Here is a 15,200-nt window from a genome sequence, read left to right as displayed (position 1 = left end):
AGGTGGGCCGTGGCGAGGGGGCGGGAGAAGGGGAGTGGCAACGCCTCCTGGGAGTTGTAGTCCCAGATCAGCCAGCCTGCGAGCCCCTTTTCAGTGCTGGGACTGCGAGTCCCGGTAAGCACCGCGCCGCGCAAGGCTTCCGGTCTGGCGTCTGACGTCTTCCCCGCCACTGAATCGGAAGTTCTGGCCCGCAGTTGCGTGGAAATGAGCACTGATGGGCGGAGTGGGCTTCGGCCCGGCAAGGGGAACGCCGAGGGGGTGACAGCTGGAAAGGGGAAGACGGATGGGGTGGCAGTGACTCCTACTACTGCTGCTGCCTCGGCCTCCTGCCAGTACAGGTGCATCGAATGCAACCAAGAGGCCAAGGAGTTGTACCGAGACTACAGCCACGGCGTGCTGAAGATAACCATCTGTGTGAGTTGTCAGGTGTGGGCTGTCCTTGGGGAAGAAATGGCGCAGCGAGGTTTGGGAACCGCGAGAGCCCATGGTACCTCTACCAGATTTTTAGGGTGATAAAAATAAAAAACCAACGAGTTTCAGGGTCCTCTAATACAGACTTAAGTTCGATGCTTGACATTTCCGTTCCTGCTCAGTAGAACCTTTGCATGAATCCCTATAGTGGTAGAGAAGTCATACCCTACAGCGCTTTTCTCATGCCGGTCACGTTTGCTGCTCCGGGCGAACGAATCCTCGGACGGAGATGGATGCAGGTGTTGTGCGTAGACATTTAAAGATCGGATTAGGGTGACATTTGGGCTCACGCCAAAGCTATTTCATCCTTATTCTCCCTTTGATAGATGTTACCATCTTTACACTTCATAACCTATAGTAAATTCTCCTAGAATACTTTTTCAAGCTTCATCCGTTGTGGTTTTTGCATGTAGAGTATTATGTGCAAAGTACGATGCTAGACGTTGGTGACATAAAAAACAAAAAGGAGGAAGTAAAAATTCTCTGCCTGGAACAGTCTTCTCTCAGGTATCTGTGTGGCTCATTCCCTCACCTCCTTCAAGGACTTTTCTCGAATATCTTAGAGAGAGGCCTACTCTGACCACCCTATTAAAAATGATGAGCCCCCCTTCAAGGCTGGTATACCTTATCACCCTTCCCTGCTTATCTTTCTCCATAGTACCTATCATCTTCTAATATTGTATGTAATCGACTTTATTATTTATTGCCTGTCTCCTCCCACTGGAATGTAAGCGACACAAGGACAGAGATTGTGTATATTTTATTCATTAATGTAGTTGGACCACCCAGGACAGTGTCTGACACATAGTAGGTATTAAATAAATATTTGCTGAATGAGTGAACCATTTCTAGGTTTTTTAGATGATCATATCTTAGGCCATCCCGGTATGAGAGAACAGTAAGTTATATGTGGTCTAAACTTAATGGCTTTGGACTAGGCCAATTAAATGGCCCGTCTAAAAGACGACAGCCACGTAACTGTGAATATAGTTTGTCCAAAGAAAAGCTAGTAAATGCCTATGCATTTTAGTTAGCAGTGATTTGTAATATAATCTGTATTTTAAAAAAATATTGGCATTAAGCTAACAACAACAAAATCCCTGTTCAAATCATCAGACGCTGGCTTCTCTATACCTTTACTTATGTAAAGAGAAAATAATTATTGGATAGCTGTTTAGGTCAACAGCTATACTCTCCCCCACTTTTTTCCCCCAGACATTGCACTTGCTCACCCAGGAGACAGATTTTAGAGTAATATTTGGAATACTGAACGGTGGTACTGTACATTATGGATTATTGTACACAGTCATTCCCTAATGAAACAGAGTAGGTAGTATCCTTGTTTATATCATGCTAATGCTTAATGATATGCATGATTGCATTACTCAGATAAATCATTCATGTGATGCCAGACTCTGAAAATCAAACCATAAATTAATTAACTTTGTAAAGGCAGCCCAAGTCCTGGGATTAAACGGAAAAAGTGTTTAGACATCAGGCTCTTTGTTGGGAAAAAATATACAAAGTCTCTAAGTGGTTACAGCCGGTAACTTATAGGTACTTTGATCTCTTCTCTGCTGTATTTGGAGTCAGCAGTATACTCAGCCTGATCTCCTACCAGTATTTTTCATTCTAATCTCCCTTCCCTTTGCTCTTGCTTTTTCCTGCCATTTCTCCCAGCTTGCTTATCTGTGTTTCTCTAACATTCTTCTAATGGAAGCATGTCCCTTGCTTTTAGTCACTCACTCTGCTTCAGCGCTTCACAATTTATTAGAGTTATATTAAAGATATTGTACTTTTAATATCCTGAGGAGCCTGGCCTATTTTAAGTGCTCAGATATTTGCTAAATCCATTATGGTAACAAAACAAAACAAAACAAGACTCCTTTGAGACTGTCTCAAGTTTTAGTTCTGTTCAGGGCAACAAGATGCAGTTTTCACCCCTGGGTGCTGGGTACAAAGATGAATAAGACAGCACTGCCCTCACAGGTTCCACTTCTCAGATATGTTTGCTTATTGTGGAGCTAAAATTTGAGAATGAGTGGGGAAGGGGTTAGTCCTGGAGATGATGGGCAGGAAGAAGCAGCAAGAATATTCATGAAAAAAAATGGCCAATTTATATTCTGAAAGAGATGTGATTCATTATAGAATTAAAGAACATAGCAGCAGAAACTAAGCCATATCCATGTTAAAACTGAGCTGGTGGAAGCAGTATTTCAGTTCCCAGGGTGTGCACGGTCCCTGTGCTGCAGGGATTTCTTAGAGGACAGCTTTCTCTTTCAGGATACTTGTCTGTTGAGTAATAAATGATACGGAATAGAACCATCTTGCCAGAACAAGAAAACATTTCTACCACATTTAGCTGTCTCCCAGTCGGATGTTTTAGCACATTTGTTCGTCTTGTGCGTGTGTGTGTGGTTTGACTCATTACGTTCAAGGTGAAGGAAGCACTCAAGGGAAAAGCAAATAACAGAAGCAGAACAAGGAAAAAATGTGGCCTAAACTGATAGGGAGGGAACCAGCAGACTTTAATGAATTCTCAATGTTTCTAAAATACTCAGCATGTTGGGAAAGGGAGATGGGCATAGCACATAGCATGTCCCATGATACCAGCAGCTGCCTCTTCTGTTGGGGTTCATGTCACCCTGTGCTCATTCCATTGTAGCACTTACAGTAGCATGTTTATTTGACTTCCCCTTCTAAACTGTAAGGTCCTTGAGGGTAGAGCCTATGTCTCAAGGAAAGTATCTAGCACTGTGGAAGTGCCTGGTCCATAGACATGGCTAAGTAAAGAGAGCTGTTGTGAGTGTAATAGGCACTCCAAACACGTATGTCAGACAAATGATTGCAAAAGGAGTAACTACGCTGCTGTGTCTCCTGCTGCTGGTTTCTGCCTACCTCCTTCTAAAAAATGTCCAAATCCTGTCTTAGACTTGTGATGCTGTCAGAAGATGGGTTTTAGGGAATTTTTAAAGGACAAAGAGAGGATCCCTGACCAGTCTGCAGTTTCATTTTAAAGTGAAGTAGCATCTCTGGTCTTCCATTCTCATTTGTATAAAGAGAGGAAGTGTTCTCCACATGAGGAGCACAGGGAGAGGTTCTAGAAAACAGCTCTGTCATGTATATAGAATTTCTGATTCTGTGGCTTCTGTTTAGATACTGGCTTACTCTTTGCTCAGCTAAAAAGCCTAACCTCTTAAACCTCAGATCTATTAGGTGGATTTAAATTTGGAGGAATAGCACATCTCCCTTCATTGGTTCACCTGATGACTAGACAGACACACACACTTCTTGTACGACATGAGTGAAGTGGAGAAGCTTTAAATTGGAATTGACTCTAACTTGGTGACATTGGGAAGGCAGGGCTCGTATTCTTCAACGCACTCCATTCTTCTTCTAGCACTTTGATATAATTAAAAGGCCATCCTGGTATGTTTGCATATCCATCACTTCTTCTATTTCTATTTTATCCCCTCAAAGTTTCAAAATGTTTTCTGTTTCAATTGTAGCCATTAGTTTATGCAGTGAATAGGACACTTGATGCAACTTTGTAGCTAATATTCTTTCAAATGTCATTTCTAATGAGCTTGTTCTCCTATACCTGCATTTTATATGTTCTGATGGTATTGGGATTTCATAACATTGTAATCACGTGTCCAAAAAAAAAAAGCCCTTTAATAGGAATGGCTGAGAGCCCAGGGAGCCTTGATTTGGGCAACTCAGAATCAGGCGGCACAACCCCGTTCCTTGCATACAGCCAGCGTTCTCCAGTGTCTACTATGGCAGAGAAGGACCATTTTCTTGCCATGTTCTCCATGGAGAGAAAGACAGGCTTCTCTTGGTATGTGCCACCCGAGGATTCCTACCTGCCTGGAGCTCTCAGAAGCTCTGGGTGCAGGGTTACTTTTCTGAACCCTTTTCTCCAAATCATGTTTCAAGAACCACAAAGTTGGGGCCATCTAGCCAACAGGCAATGAAAGTACATTATAAACTTACTTATTTTATAATAATTCCTACAAATTGAAAGTAGCGTGCTCTGAGATACTTTCCTGCCTAAAATCAGTCTTTAAATCAAATATCTTTGGGGTCTTCTTAAATATGAGATTAAAAGATTAATATTTTTAGCCTAGAAGATTCTATTTAGGCATTTCTGAAACCAGGTCTTATGCAGATGAACATCTTGTATCTGAATGGAAGTTTATTTAAATAAATGCTGATATAACCTTATTGCCATACAAATCCAAAACAGACTCCGCTGTTTTGAAATCCTTTAAGATTTCAGAATGTATGAATATGTTTATTCTAATGTTATCTTGCATTATTTCAGAAATCCTGCCAGAAACCTGTAGACAAATATATCGAGTATGATCCTGTTATCATCTTGATTAATGCTATTTTATGCAGAGCCCAGGCCTACAGGCATATTCTTTTCAATACCAAAATAAATGTAAGTTGTTATAATTTTTTTCTTTTCTAATTTTACTGGATGATTTTGCATTTTTAAATAATAATATCAACAATTTTGAACAGAATTAAAGAATATTATTTAAACAAAGAAATTCTAACAAGAGTGGGTCTTCTGTCTCAACAATGTCTGGAAATTTCTAGAAATAGCAGGCACTGCTTTTTAAAAAAGTGTACAGTGTTTAGTGTATGTTTAAGAATATGGGCACTAGCAGGAAGCTGACAAACCATAATCTGGATTGCCTTTTAGTAGGTTACCTTTTGAAACAGACATCAATAATTTTGAACAGAATAAAAATATAACCTGGTAGGGAGAGAATTATACCTAAAAGAAATAAGCAAACATTGAAAGAAAAAGTTTTAAAAACTTAACTTATTGCATGTTATACTCTGCTGTTCAGGGAACACATGAGGTGAAAAATCAGAAAAGTCCTAATATATGAAGTTGGATTTTTTTTTTTTTTTGAAATATACATTTAATGTACTGACTTGTGAACTCTTTTGACAGTTTGGCTAGGGTTGACAAATAAAATACAGGACACCCAATTAAACTTGGAAGTCAGATAAACAATAAATAATTTTTTAGCATATGTCCTAAGTATTGCATGGAACATACATACACAAAAACAGTATTTGCTGTTTATCTAAAATGCGTATTTAACTGGGTGTCCTGTATTTTTCTTTGCCAAATCTGGCACCCCTAATTTTGGGCTAACAGGGACAGTAACAGTGCAATTTATTTTCCCGGTGCCTCCTCCCCCAAGTTAAACAACCCAGGCAGTGTTTATATTAGTAATATAATTGAGTCTCAAACCTTGCTACACATTAGAACCGCCTGGGGGAGACGGAGGGGACAGCAGTTAATTCTTCCACGCCGAGGCCTCACCCAGAACCAGTTATATGCGAATCTTTGGGGATGGGATCCAGGAAAGTGTATTTCTACAACTCCCTGGGCAATTCCAGAGTGCAGCCAGGAGCGCCAGTGCGCCAGCTTGAGGAGCCTGAGGAGCTCACCCCATGCTCGTCCCTGGACCACATTGAGTTTGCACATACACTTTCTCTTCCCCACTTTATATTGATAAATGTCAACCCATGGCAGAAATATATGGAACAAAGCCACTTCCTGTTGCCTAGCATTTTCTGTTTTTACCAAAATTTCAGCCTCTTTAAAACTTCCAGCTTTTAATTGCTTTCACTATTTTCATTTATACTCATCCAACCTAGGGGCACTTTTTAAGAAATTCATGTTCAGACTAATCGTTTCTTCGGAGGAATCATGAAATCTTCAGGTTGAATCTATTCTCTTATTGCTGCTTCCATCTCTCCTGAGTCACACAAATTCTTGCTGGATTCCGTGTATCAGACGAATGTTGAAAATATGATGGAGGGTGAACTCCTATTTAAAGCAGTGATTCTTAACCAGGGGTGCACATTAGAATTCACCCTCTGGGTGTGGAGAAAAGGGAACCCTCTTGCACTGTTGGTGGGAATGTAAATTGATACAGCCACTATGGAGAACAGTATGGAGGTTCCTTAAAAAACTAAAAACAGAGTTACCATATGACCCAGCAATCCCACTACTGGGCATATACCCAGAGAAAACCATAATTCAAAAAGACACAGGCACCCCAATGTTCATTGCAGCACTATTTACAATAGCCAGGTCATGGAAGCAACCTAAATGCCCATCGACAGATGAATGGATAAAGAAGATGTGGCACATATATACAATGGAATATTACTCAGCCATAAAAATAAACGAAATTGAGTTATTTGTAGTGATGTGGATGGACCTAGAGTCTGTCATACAGAGTGAAGTAAGAAAGAGAAAAACAAATACCATATGCCAACACATATATGGAATCTAAAAAAAAAAAAAAAGGTTATGAAGAACCTCGGGGCAGGACAGGAATAAAGATGCAGATGTAGAGAATGGACTTGAGGACACGGGGAGGGGGAAGGGTAAGCTGGGACGAACTGAGAGAGTGGCATGGACTTATATATACACTACCAAATGTAAAATAGATAGCTAGTGGGAAGCAACCACATAGCACAGGGAGATCAGCTCGGTGCTTTGTGACCGCCTGTAGGGGTGGGATAGGGAGGGTGGGAGGGAGGGAGATGCAAGAGGGAAGAGATATGGGAATATATGTATATGTATAACTGATTCACTTTGTTATAAAGCAGAAACTAACACACCATTGTAAAGCAATTATACTCCAATAAAGATGTTAAAAAAAAATTCACCCTCTGCCTGGAACTGTTTCAAAATATGCGTGCCTAGGATTTACTTCCACAGATTCTGAATCAGGCCTGGGGCGTAGACATTTGTGTTTCGAAAACTCTCCCCATGTGATGCTTCTGCTGAACATTGCTGATTAAGAACTACTGGTTACAGACTGAATACAGTTGGCATTTAATTGGGCAGTTCAGAGTTTGACAAGCTACTAGGCGGGACATCCTTCAAAAACCACAGAAGTTAGCTCTGTCTGTGCCCATTGGTGTTAAGTACAGTTGTTTCTTTACCTGATTGCATGGCAATGTCTTTTTGCCTACCAGATGCACGGAAAGCTCTGCGTGTTTTGTTTGCTTTGTGAAGCGTACCTGAGATGGTGGCAGCTTCAAGATTCGAGCCGGAGCATTGATCCTGACGACTTCATCAGATATGCTAAAGAGTGGGATTTCTATAGAATGTTTGCAGTTGCTTCTCTAGGTAGGAAGAAGCCATGCTTTCTATTCTTAGTTGACCTAACATTTTGATTTTAAAATTAAGGTGTGTGGTCTTAATCACTGGTAAAGAGGAGCTAGTCAGAAGACTTGAGACTAAATTTTCAGCTGTACCACTAATCTGCTAGGTGAGTGTGTATAAATCACCTGCTTTCTTTTTGTTACCACACATATGGCATGGAAATAATTACGCTTATCAGATCAGAGTGTTTCATAAAGTATTTTGAGACACAGTATTTTTAGTAAAATTCTTCAATTTAAGTTCTGATTATCCAATCTGAAGATTGCCTGAATCTCATCTTTATTAAAACAGATTGATAACTGCCAGGCATTATTCAATGTATTATACTGACTGCATTGTACTAATGCAATGTATTTAATAGGGGAAACTTGTTATATATCTGGCTGCATGCAGGGAAGGGGCTACTCCCCCAAATTCTTTAAGTTCTGAAATGGCTTTTCTTCAGAATTTGCATTTGTGACTTAGGTCAGAATTGGGTTGAATTAATTTCTGTGACTATTTTATTACTTACTGGTTTCCATGCTTTTCTGCTTCTACAATCTTCTCATTATACTGAAATATTATTTTAGTAATATTGTCTCCAGTCCACTCCAATGTCACATTTCTGGACTGTGTGTCCTCTTTTGTCCCTTTTTCTTCTCAGTCTGCCCTTACTCCCTCGGCCCAGTGGTTTTAAAATTCATCCAGTCCCAGAGGTTTTAAAATTCACCTATATGCCGAGAATTCCCAAATGTACGTAATAATATTAAAAACATCCTTGAACACATCACCTAAACCAAGAACCAGAACCTAATATAATTTTAAGCTTTAAAGCAAAGCCTCTTAGAATTGCTCTAGATAAACTGCTTTATGTCCATAATTTCTAAAAAACAAACCAGGCTTGTTTTCAAATAGTTTGGAATTTCTGTGGCACCGACTCTACAGTGGCCATTTTGACACTTGATCAGAAATGTTTTTCTGTTACTTAACTTTTTTATGTGTCTTAATCTAATCCCTAGCTAGGTTTCAAATCCCTAAAACAACTCATAAAGAATATTTTACACAAATACAGTATTTTACAACCTAAACACGGTTTTTACGGTATTATCAACTCAGTTTTCACAACCATCCTCTTCGGTGGGTAGATGGGGGCTCCTTCCCTATCCGCAGCTGTGGAAGCACAGGAACAGGAAGGGCAAATGGTTTACCCTAAGTGCCCCCGCAGGTTACCGTCAGCGCAGAGCCAGGGGAAGGTCTCCTGGCGCCCTGTCTCCCGTTTCCTCCACCGCCGCTCCTACTGAAGCCACCTGATCACGAACGCCTTAAGTACTAGGGGCTCTCCAACATCTGCCTTGTGAAGGAGTGTGCAGAGCCCAAGGGCAGCTGCAGTTCCCGAGTCTCCCAAGTTCTAAGCTAGAAAGCTATGGGGGGTGACCTAGTCAGCCCTCCTGTCCAGTGCAAGAAACCCTTCTCTCTAGATTCCTGCAAGAAGGTTTGAGTATCCCCAGTGACAGGAGACAACCCACCATCGTTAGATGGTTCTTGTTGTTAGGGAGTTCTTTATTATTATTATTATTATTGGTCCAAAACCCAGGCTGTATGATCTGCCTGTTTGAACAGATCCTTGCCGTTGACAAGCCCTTCAGTCCTTCTGAGGTAGTGTGTCTCTCCTGAAGAATATATCAAATTTCATGTGGGCTAACCATCCTAAATTATGTTGGTCGATCCTAATCACCTATATTTGGAACCTCTTTATTTTGGCTAGATTCAGTTATAAAACAGAAAGAATACAGTTGTTTCTCCTGTAATATGATACATGTGTTCCAGAAAAACCTGATCCTGCAGAAACCTTAAGGCAGAATTAGGGACAGACCATTCAGAATGTATGCAGCCGGGAAATCAGCACTAACCATCTTCATAAAAAGAAGAGTGCAGTTAAAAGCAACGTTAAATTCCTAGTTGATGGGGACAGAACAGATTGTGCCCTATTCTGACTGTGGGACACCAGGGGAACTATTGCTTTTTCTAGTCTGGACTCTGTCTCTGAATGCTTTCTGGAAGGATATGGAATTACACTCAAAAAGTTTGTTAAAATGAATAAGGGAAGTTTTAAATTTAGCTAACAGAGTATTCAGAATCTTATGGCTAATAGGCACTCAATAAAGAGTAGAAGAATGAACCACGAAAAACATCGTCATAGGTACTTCCTAGGCTGGGTCCCACCTTTCAGATTTAAAAGCGTCCGTTCTCCTGTCTGTTCTTTCTGTGGAGATTGCTAGTACTAAAGCTGTTTACACAGAACCTTACTTCCTAAAAGGAACTTTAGAATGTTGATGATTACAGTTCTTATGGAGTTACTTTTTCTCCAGAGGGTGATGAAGTATTTCATGAAAGAATTATTGAAATACGTTTCTGAAATCATACAGGATTTGACACAAGAGACAGGGGTTTATTTTAAAAAAAAAAAAAAAAGAAGAAGAAAAGGGGACAAAAAAGAAACTTTGATCTTGGTGAAGCGTTTCTTTTGTGGTCAGCTGATAGGCTGCATGTTGGAATTGTGGGTTGTGTGCTTCTAGGGGGCTCTGCTTTGGATTGGACGTTCATATCTTTATTTTTCATTTCCTCCTTAGAACAAACTGCCTACTTTACTGGCATCTTTACTTTCCTGTGGGTAGAACGACCCCTAACAGCGAAAAAAACCCCCAACTTCGCTTTGCTGCTGAAAGCGTTGTTATTATCCAGCTACGGAAAACTCTTGCTCATCCCAGCTGTCATCTGGGAACATGACTACACACCCCTGTGCCTCAGACTCATTAAAGTATTTGTCCTTACGTCAAATTTTCAGGCAGTTAGAGGTATGTTCGTGTCTTATTGTTTTCTCAGCTTTCAACCCATCTGAAAGCTTGAAGTCTTGTTTCTATAGAGTAGTTTTGGGTTTTTGGGGGGTTTTTTTTGCGGTACGCGGGCCTCTCACTGCTGTGGCCTCTCCCGTTGGGGAGCACAGGCCCCGGACGCGCAGGCTCAGCGGCCATGGCTCACGGGCCCAGCCGCTCCGCGGCACGTGGGATCTTCCCGGACCGGGGCACGAACCCGTGTCCCCTGCATCGGCAGGCGGACTCTCAACCACTGCGCCACCAGGGAAGCCCTATAGAGTAGTTTTTATATAACCTGTTAAACGCTGGAATTCTTCGTAGAATAATCACGATGCCTAACATTTCTACAGTGCCTTACATATAGCACACATTCGGTATTTGTTCAGTTTAACCACATGGTACTCCTTAGTTTTCAAAATGCCTTCTTTATGCATTATATCTATCCCCTGGGGTCTGTAGGGCAGCCATTATTATCTCCACTTTATGAGTCGTGGGCACTTGACCAAGGTTACATGGCCGGCAGTTATCAGGCCAGGGTAGGGTGCCAGCCTGCCTCCCAGCTCAGGACAGTTCAAGGAAGGGGTAAGCAGCCCTGTGTGTCTTCCTTTTTCCCACACATTGTGAGAAGTGCTATTTTAAATGGACCTATTATCTGATACTTTGTATAATGTTTATCATCTTGTAAACTATAAAACCAAGAGTAGCAAATTTTTTCTGTTACTCTCTTTATAACCTTAGAATCTTTCATTTTCCTGTGTAATATTCATGGGAGTCCGTGTCTTGATGCAAGCAGGAGAGGCTCAGTGTTTTTGTTAAAAGCAGATGCTTTGGTTCTCTCAGAAGGTTTGCAGATGGAAAAGTTAACAGCATAGATTAATAAGAACAAACAGATTTTCTAAAAACAGCTTTACAGAACAACTCCATTCACACTACCACATAATTTACATGCCAGTATCATTTCATTAAACTCTTAAGAACTTATCAGTTGCCTTCTCTTTTTCAGTGACCCTAAACGTCAACCGCAAGCTCTCCTTTGTGGCCATCTTGAGTGGCTTACTGGTGGAGAGCGCCATGGTCTACTTCTTCCAGAGGATGGCATGGGCTGTTGGAAGTGACTGCCATCCATAAATCTCAAGACTTTTGAAGAGGTACAGAGAGCATCTCTCCGTGTTCATGCACGCACACACGTGTCCTCCTCAAACTAGACAGATGTCGTCGCAGAATACATCACCCACCCCCCGGCACCCGGGTGCCTCGAGGTCACCTGCATCTCCCTCGGGGTCTTTTGTCATCCACAGTGACATCAATAGCTATGTTTTTGTTGCTTCTGGGGCCCTGTTCTCACAGTTCTGTAACACCTTCCCTCCAACGCACTCCTCCTAAGACCTCGGACTCTGAACGACAGCCGTCTCCCGCCCTTTCCAACCATTCCACTCCCTCCCTCCCATGAACCCTGCCTTTGCTGCCTTTTGTACCTCTCTTCCCTAAACCTCTCACTTTCCTCTACTTCTCACCTCCCTTGCCTCTCTCTTGACTGTGCCTGGAACCTAGAGGCAGCTGTTGCCTTATCCTGTTAGTCCCTGGAAACGAGCCAGCTTCCTACCCTTCTGTCAGCGCCCCCGTTAGAGCTCTTGGGGTGAGTCCACCAGCCGTTTCCTCTGTGAAGCCTGGCAGGCGGTCCCTGCGTCTGCACAGAGCACGGCCAAGGGCACCTCTAGGGACCCACACACACACACACACACACACACACACACACACACACACACACACACACACACACACACACACACACACACACACACACACACACACACACACACACACACACACACACACACACGCCTTAGAGCAGTTGTTCTGAAGTCTTCCCGCGCTCCTTCCTTCCGCCTCTGCTGTCACTTTGCTGAGAATTGAGACTTACCAACTCCTTGGGTGTTCCCCCTCCGTTCCGGAACTTGTTTGGCGTCTGCCTTCTTTCCTCCTCCCTCCATCCCGCCTCGGAGGCCTGCTCGGCGTTCCACGCCCCGCACCCCGGGCGGATTCCACCCTGCAGCTGTCCTCCCGCCTCTGGTCACCCTCAGGGGTCTGGACCACCGCTGCAGTCCGCCTTGAGGCAGGACGGGCGACTTGAAGGCGGGGCAGCTGGTGAGGGAAGCGTGGGGCAGGAGCGAGCAGCTGCGGGCGGGCGCGTCCTCCGCGTCCGCCTCTCCCGGTACCTCCGCCGCCGCCCCCCCCCCCCCCCCCCGCCCTGCTCAGCTCAGCCTCGTCCTCTCCGGCCCCCAGGCATCGCTCCCTCCATCCTCTCTCGTCTGTGCCGGCTCCGCCCCTCTGCCAGCAGACACGTGCAGCTCTCGGCTTGCGAGCAGCTGCCCTGAGCCTCTTTCTCCACTGCCTTCCCTCTTGGTGACACGTCCTTCCTCCCTAGTCCCCCGAGCCGCTTCTCCTGCGATCAAAGGCAGCCGCCGCCGGCTGTCAGGCTCCTCCCTGTCGCCGCCCTGCGCTGGAAGCAGCTGGCTTCTGAAACAGGCCGCCCGGGCCCCTTCTGTCACCGACTTCCCTGTCTGTGCCCGGCTTCCGTCCTCGGCCCTCCGCTTCTCCCTCCTGCCGTGCAGACGCCCAGCTTCCGCACGCCTTGGCCCATCTCTCAGTGCAGGTTGCTTCCAGATCTTTCCAGATCTGACACCTCTAGCCCTCCGCCTCTGCCAGGTCACTCATGCCCTTCCACTGCCTCCGAGGTACTGCCAGGACGGTGTGGCCATTACCTCTAAAATCGAACTCAGTACCCCGCCCGCCCGTCCCCACGGAAACAGAACCTTCCTGATGGCTTCTCATCTTGTCACTCCGACCCCAGCCCAAGCCTCCTGGTTTCTGCTTCACAGTTTACAACAGCCTCACCCACCTTCAGCCTCTCTTCACTGAGCACCGCTCCTGGTGTCTCTCTGAATTTCTCATCCTTTCCTACTGTGGACAGGAGCTTCCTCTTCCTGAGGAACACCTTTTAGTGTTCTCTGAGCTCTAGTGCTAACTTCTCCTCTGCAGACATGCTCCTGCCCACATTCTCTACTGCACTCTCCCCCTCCCCAGAGATGTCACACCCTCTCCAGGACCTGGAGGGGCCTCTTCTCCGCCTAACCAGGTCCAGTCACCTCTGCTTCTCCGTGGAACGAAGCCCTTCCCCACACTCCAGTCTGCCGTGCTCACTCCCTCCGTAGACCTCCCGGTGCCCAGCTCAGCACAGTCACACTGCCGGCGCTCCCGAGACCCTTCCGGCGCTGAACGCCTGTCCCCTCCTTCTGTTAGCGCTTCACTTGTCAGGCTACCCGTGACAGCTTCTGGTTAGGAGAAGGTCACCTGTCTTTAACGTCCCTTACGTTGTTCCATGTTTTATGCTCGTCTCCCCCAGTCTGGTTGGGTGCCGGGAGAGGCCATGCCTGCGTCTCCCACAGTACGGGGCCTGCCCTAGCATCTACTGATTTGATCTTCAGCAGAATGTGCCGCTCTGAATACTTCATTCATCATCCACAGTGTCCTTTTTTTTTACTCTCTGGGGCATGACCAGCTGCATCCGTAAAATAGAAGGCGTAAAATACAAACCAAGCTTCTCGTTATTGTTGTGTAAAATGAAGCAAAGAGTTGGATACACTTCCTGAAAAAGAAAGCAACGGTTATGGCGCTGGGGACTCCTAACCCTACCACCCCACCCCTACATGTAGGAAACAACTAAACCACACAGGGGCACACACAGAGACACTCACACAAACACAAGGACCTTCTACATTATAGATGGTTCAGGTAAGCATCTGAATTGAAGGAACGTGAATTCACGTGTCACACAGAAGAAAAGATCTTTGTTCGTTCCTTTGACATTTAAATGCTAATGGTTAAAATAATATTTTGTGTTCTTAAGAGAAACGCTTTTCTCTCAATGCAGTCACAATAAACTGAGCTTTTGTGAATATTTAATTCAGTATCTTCCCCTGTAACTAAGTTCCTCTTTAAAATCAGCTGATCCAAAAATAACTAAAAACAACTGAATTTGTCCACTTAACAGGAGTGAATTATATCTCAACAGAGCTGTTATTAAATAGATATCACCTCTCTCCTTTTCTCTCTCCCTGCTTCATTCATTTGTTCTTTCATTCATTATTTACTTATTCATTCACCAGATGTTTACTGAGCACCTACTCTGTTTGGGTCAGACACTACGGATACAGTGGGAAAAAAGACACGGCCCTCTCGACATTTACCGAGTAGTGATGGATTTAGAAACAGGAGTAGGTAATTGCAGTACAGTGTCATAAGTGTTATAAAGGGGTGAGTATAGGGTACTCAGGAAAGGCAGAGTGGGAACACCTGTTCCAGTCTCAGAAGTCGAGAAGGTCTTCCAAGGGGAAGGGGAAAGGACACGAACTTTCCATCACCCCTGGTAGAGAGGATACCAGTGCACGTACATTCCTAGAGAGCAGAGTGCTAATGTGCACAGGCAGGGGCTGAAAGCGAATAGTCCAACTGGGTGGAATGTAGGCAGTGGGAGTTTTACAAAGGACACTAGGAAGACACGTAAAGGTCGGATTATGAAGGGCCTCGTGAGTTGTAATTTATCCCAAGGATGATGAAACCAACACAGATAGTTAAAAAGAAGACTCCAAAGTAAAAAAGAAACA

At 44.1% G+C, this 15,200-nt stretch overlaps 1 protein-coding gene across 1 annotated transcript; it reads left to right on the top strand.

Annotated features, from left to right (window-relative positions):
- Positions 1-181: 181 nt before the first annotated feature.
- On the top strand, positions 182-12,255 carry ARV1 (ARV1 homolog, fatty acid homeostasis modulator). The gene is given in 6 exon segments (XM_030839515.2): positions 182-414; positions 4,799-4,918; positions 7,495-7,648; positions 10,294-10,518; positions 11,540-11,651; positions 11,653-12,255. Coding segments are annotated over 6 exon segments (849 nt in total). The 5' UTR covers positions 182-204; the 3' UTR covers positions 11,681-12,255.
- The last annotated feature ends 2,945 nt before the right edge of the window (positions 12,256-15,200 follow it).

This window comes from Globicephala melas, chromosome 16 (genome assembly GCF_963455315.2).
Source record: "Globicephala melas chromosome 16, mGloMel1.2, whole genome shotgun sequence".
NCBI classification, from domain to species: Eukaryota; Metazoa; Chordata; class Mammalia; order Artiodactyla; family Delphinidae; genus Globicephala; species Globicephala melas.
Note: the sequence above shows the minus strand (reverse complement) of the source record. Positions and strands in the feature narration are given on the sequence as shown.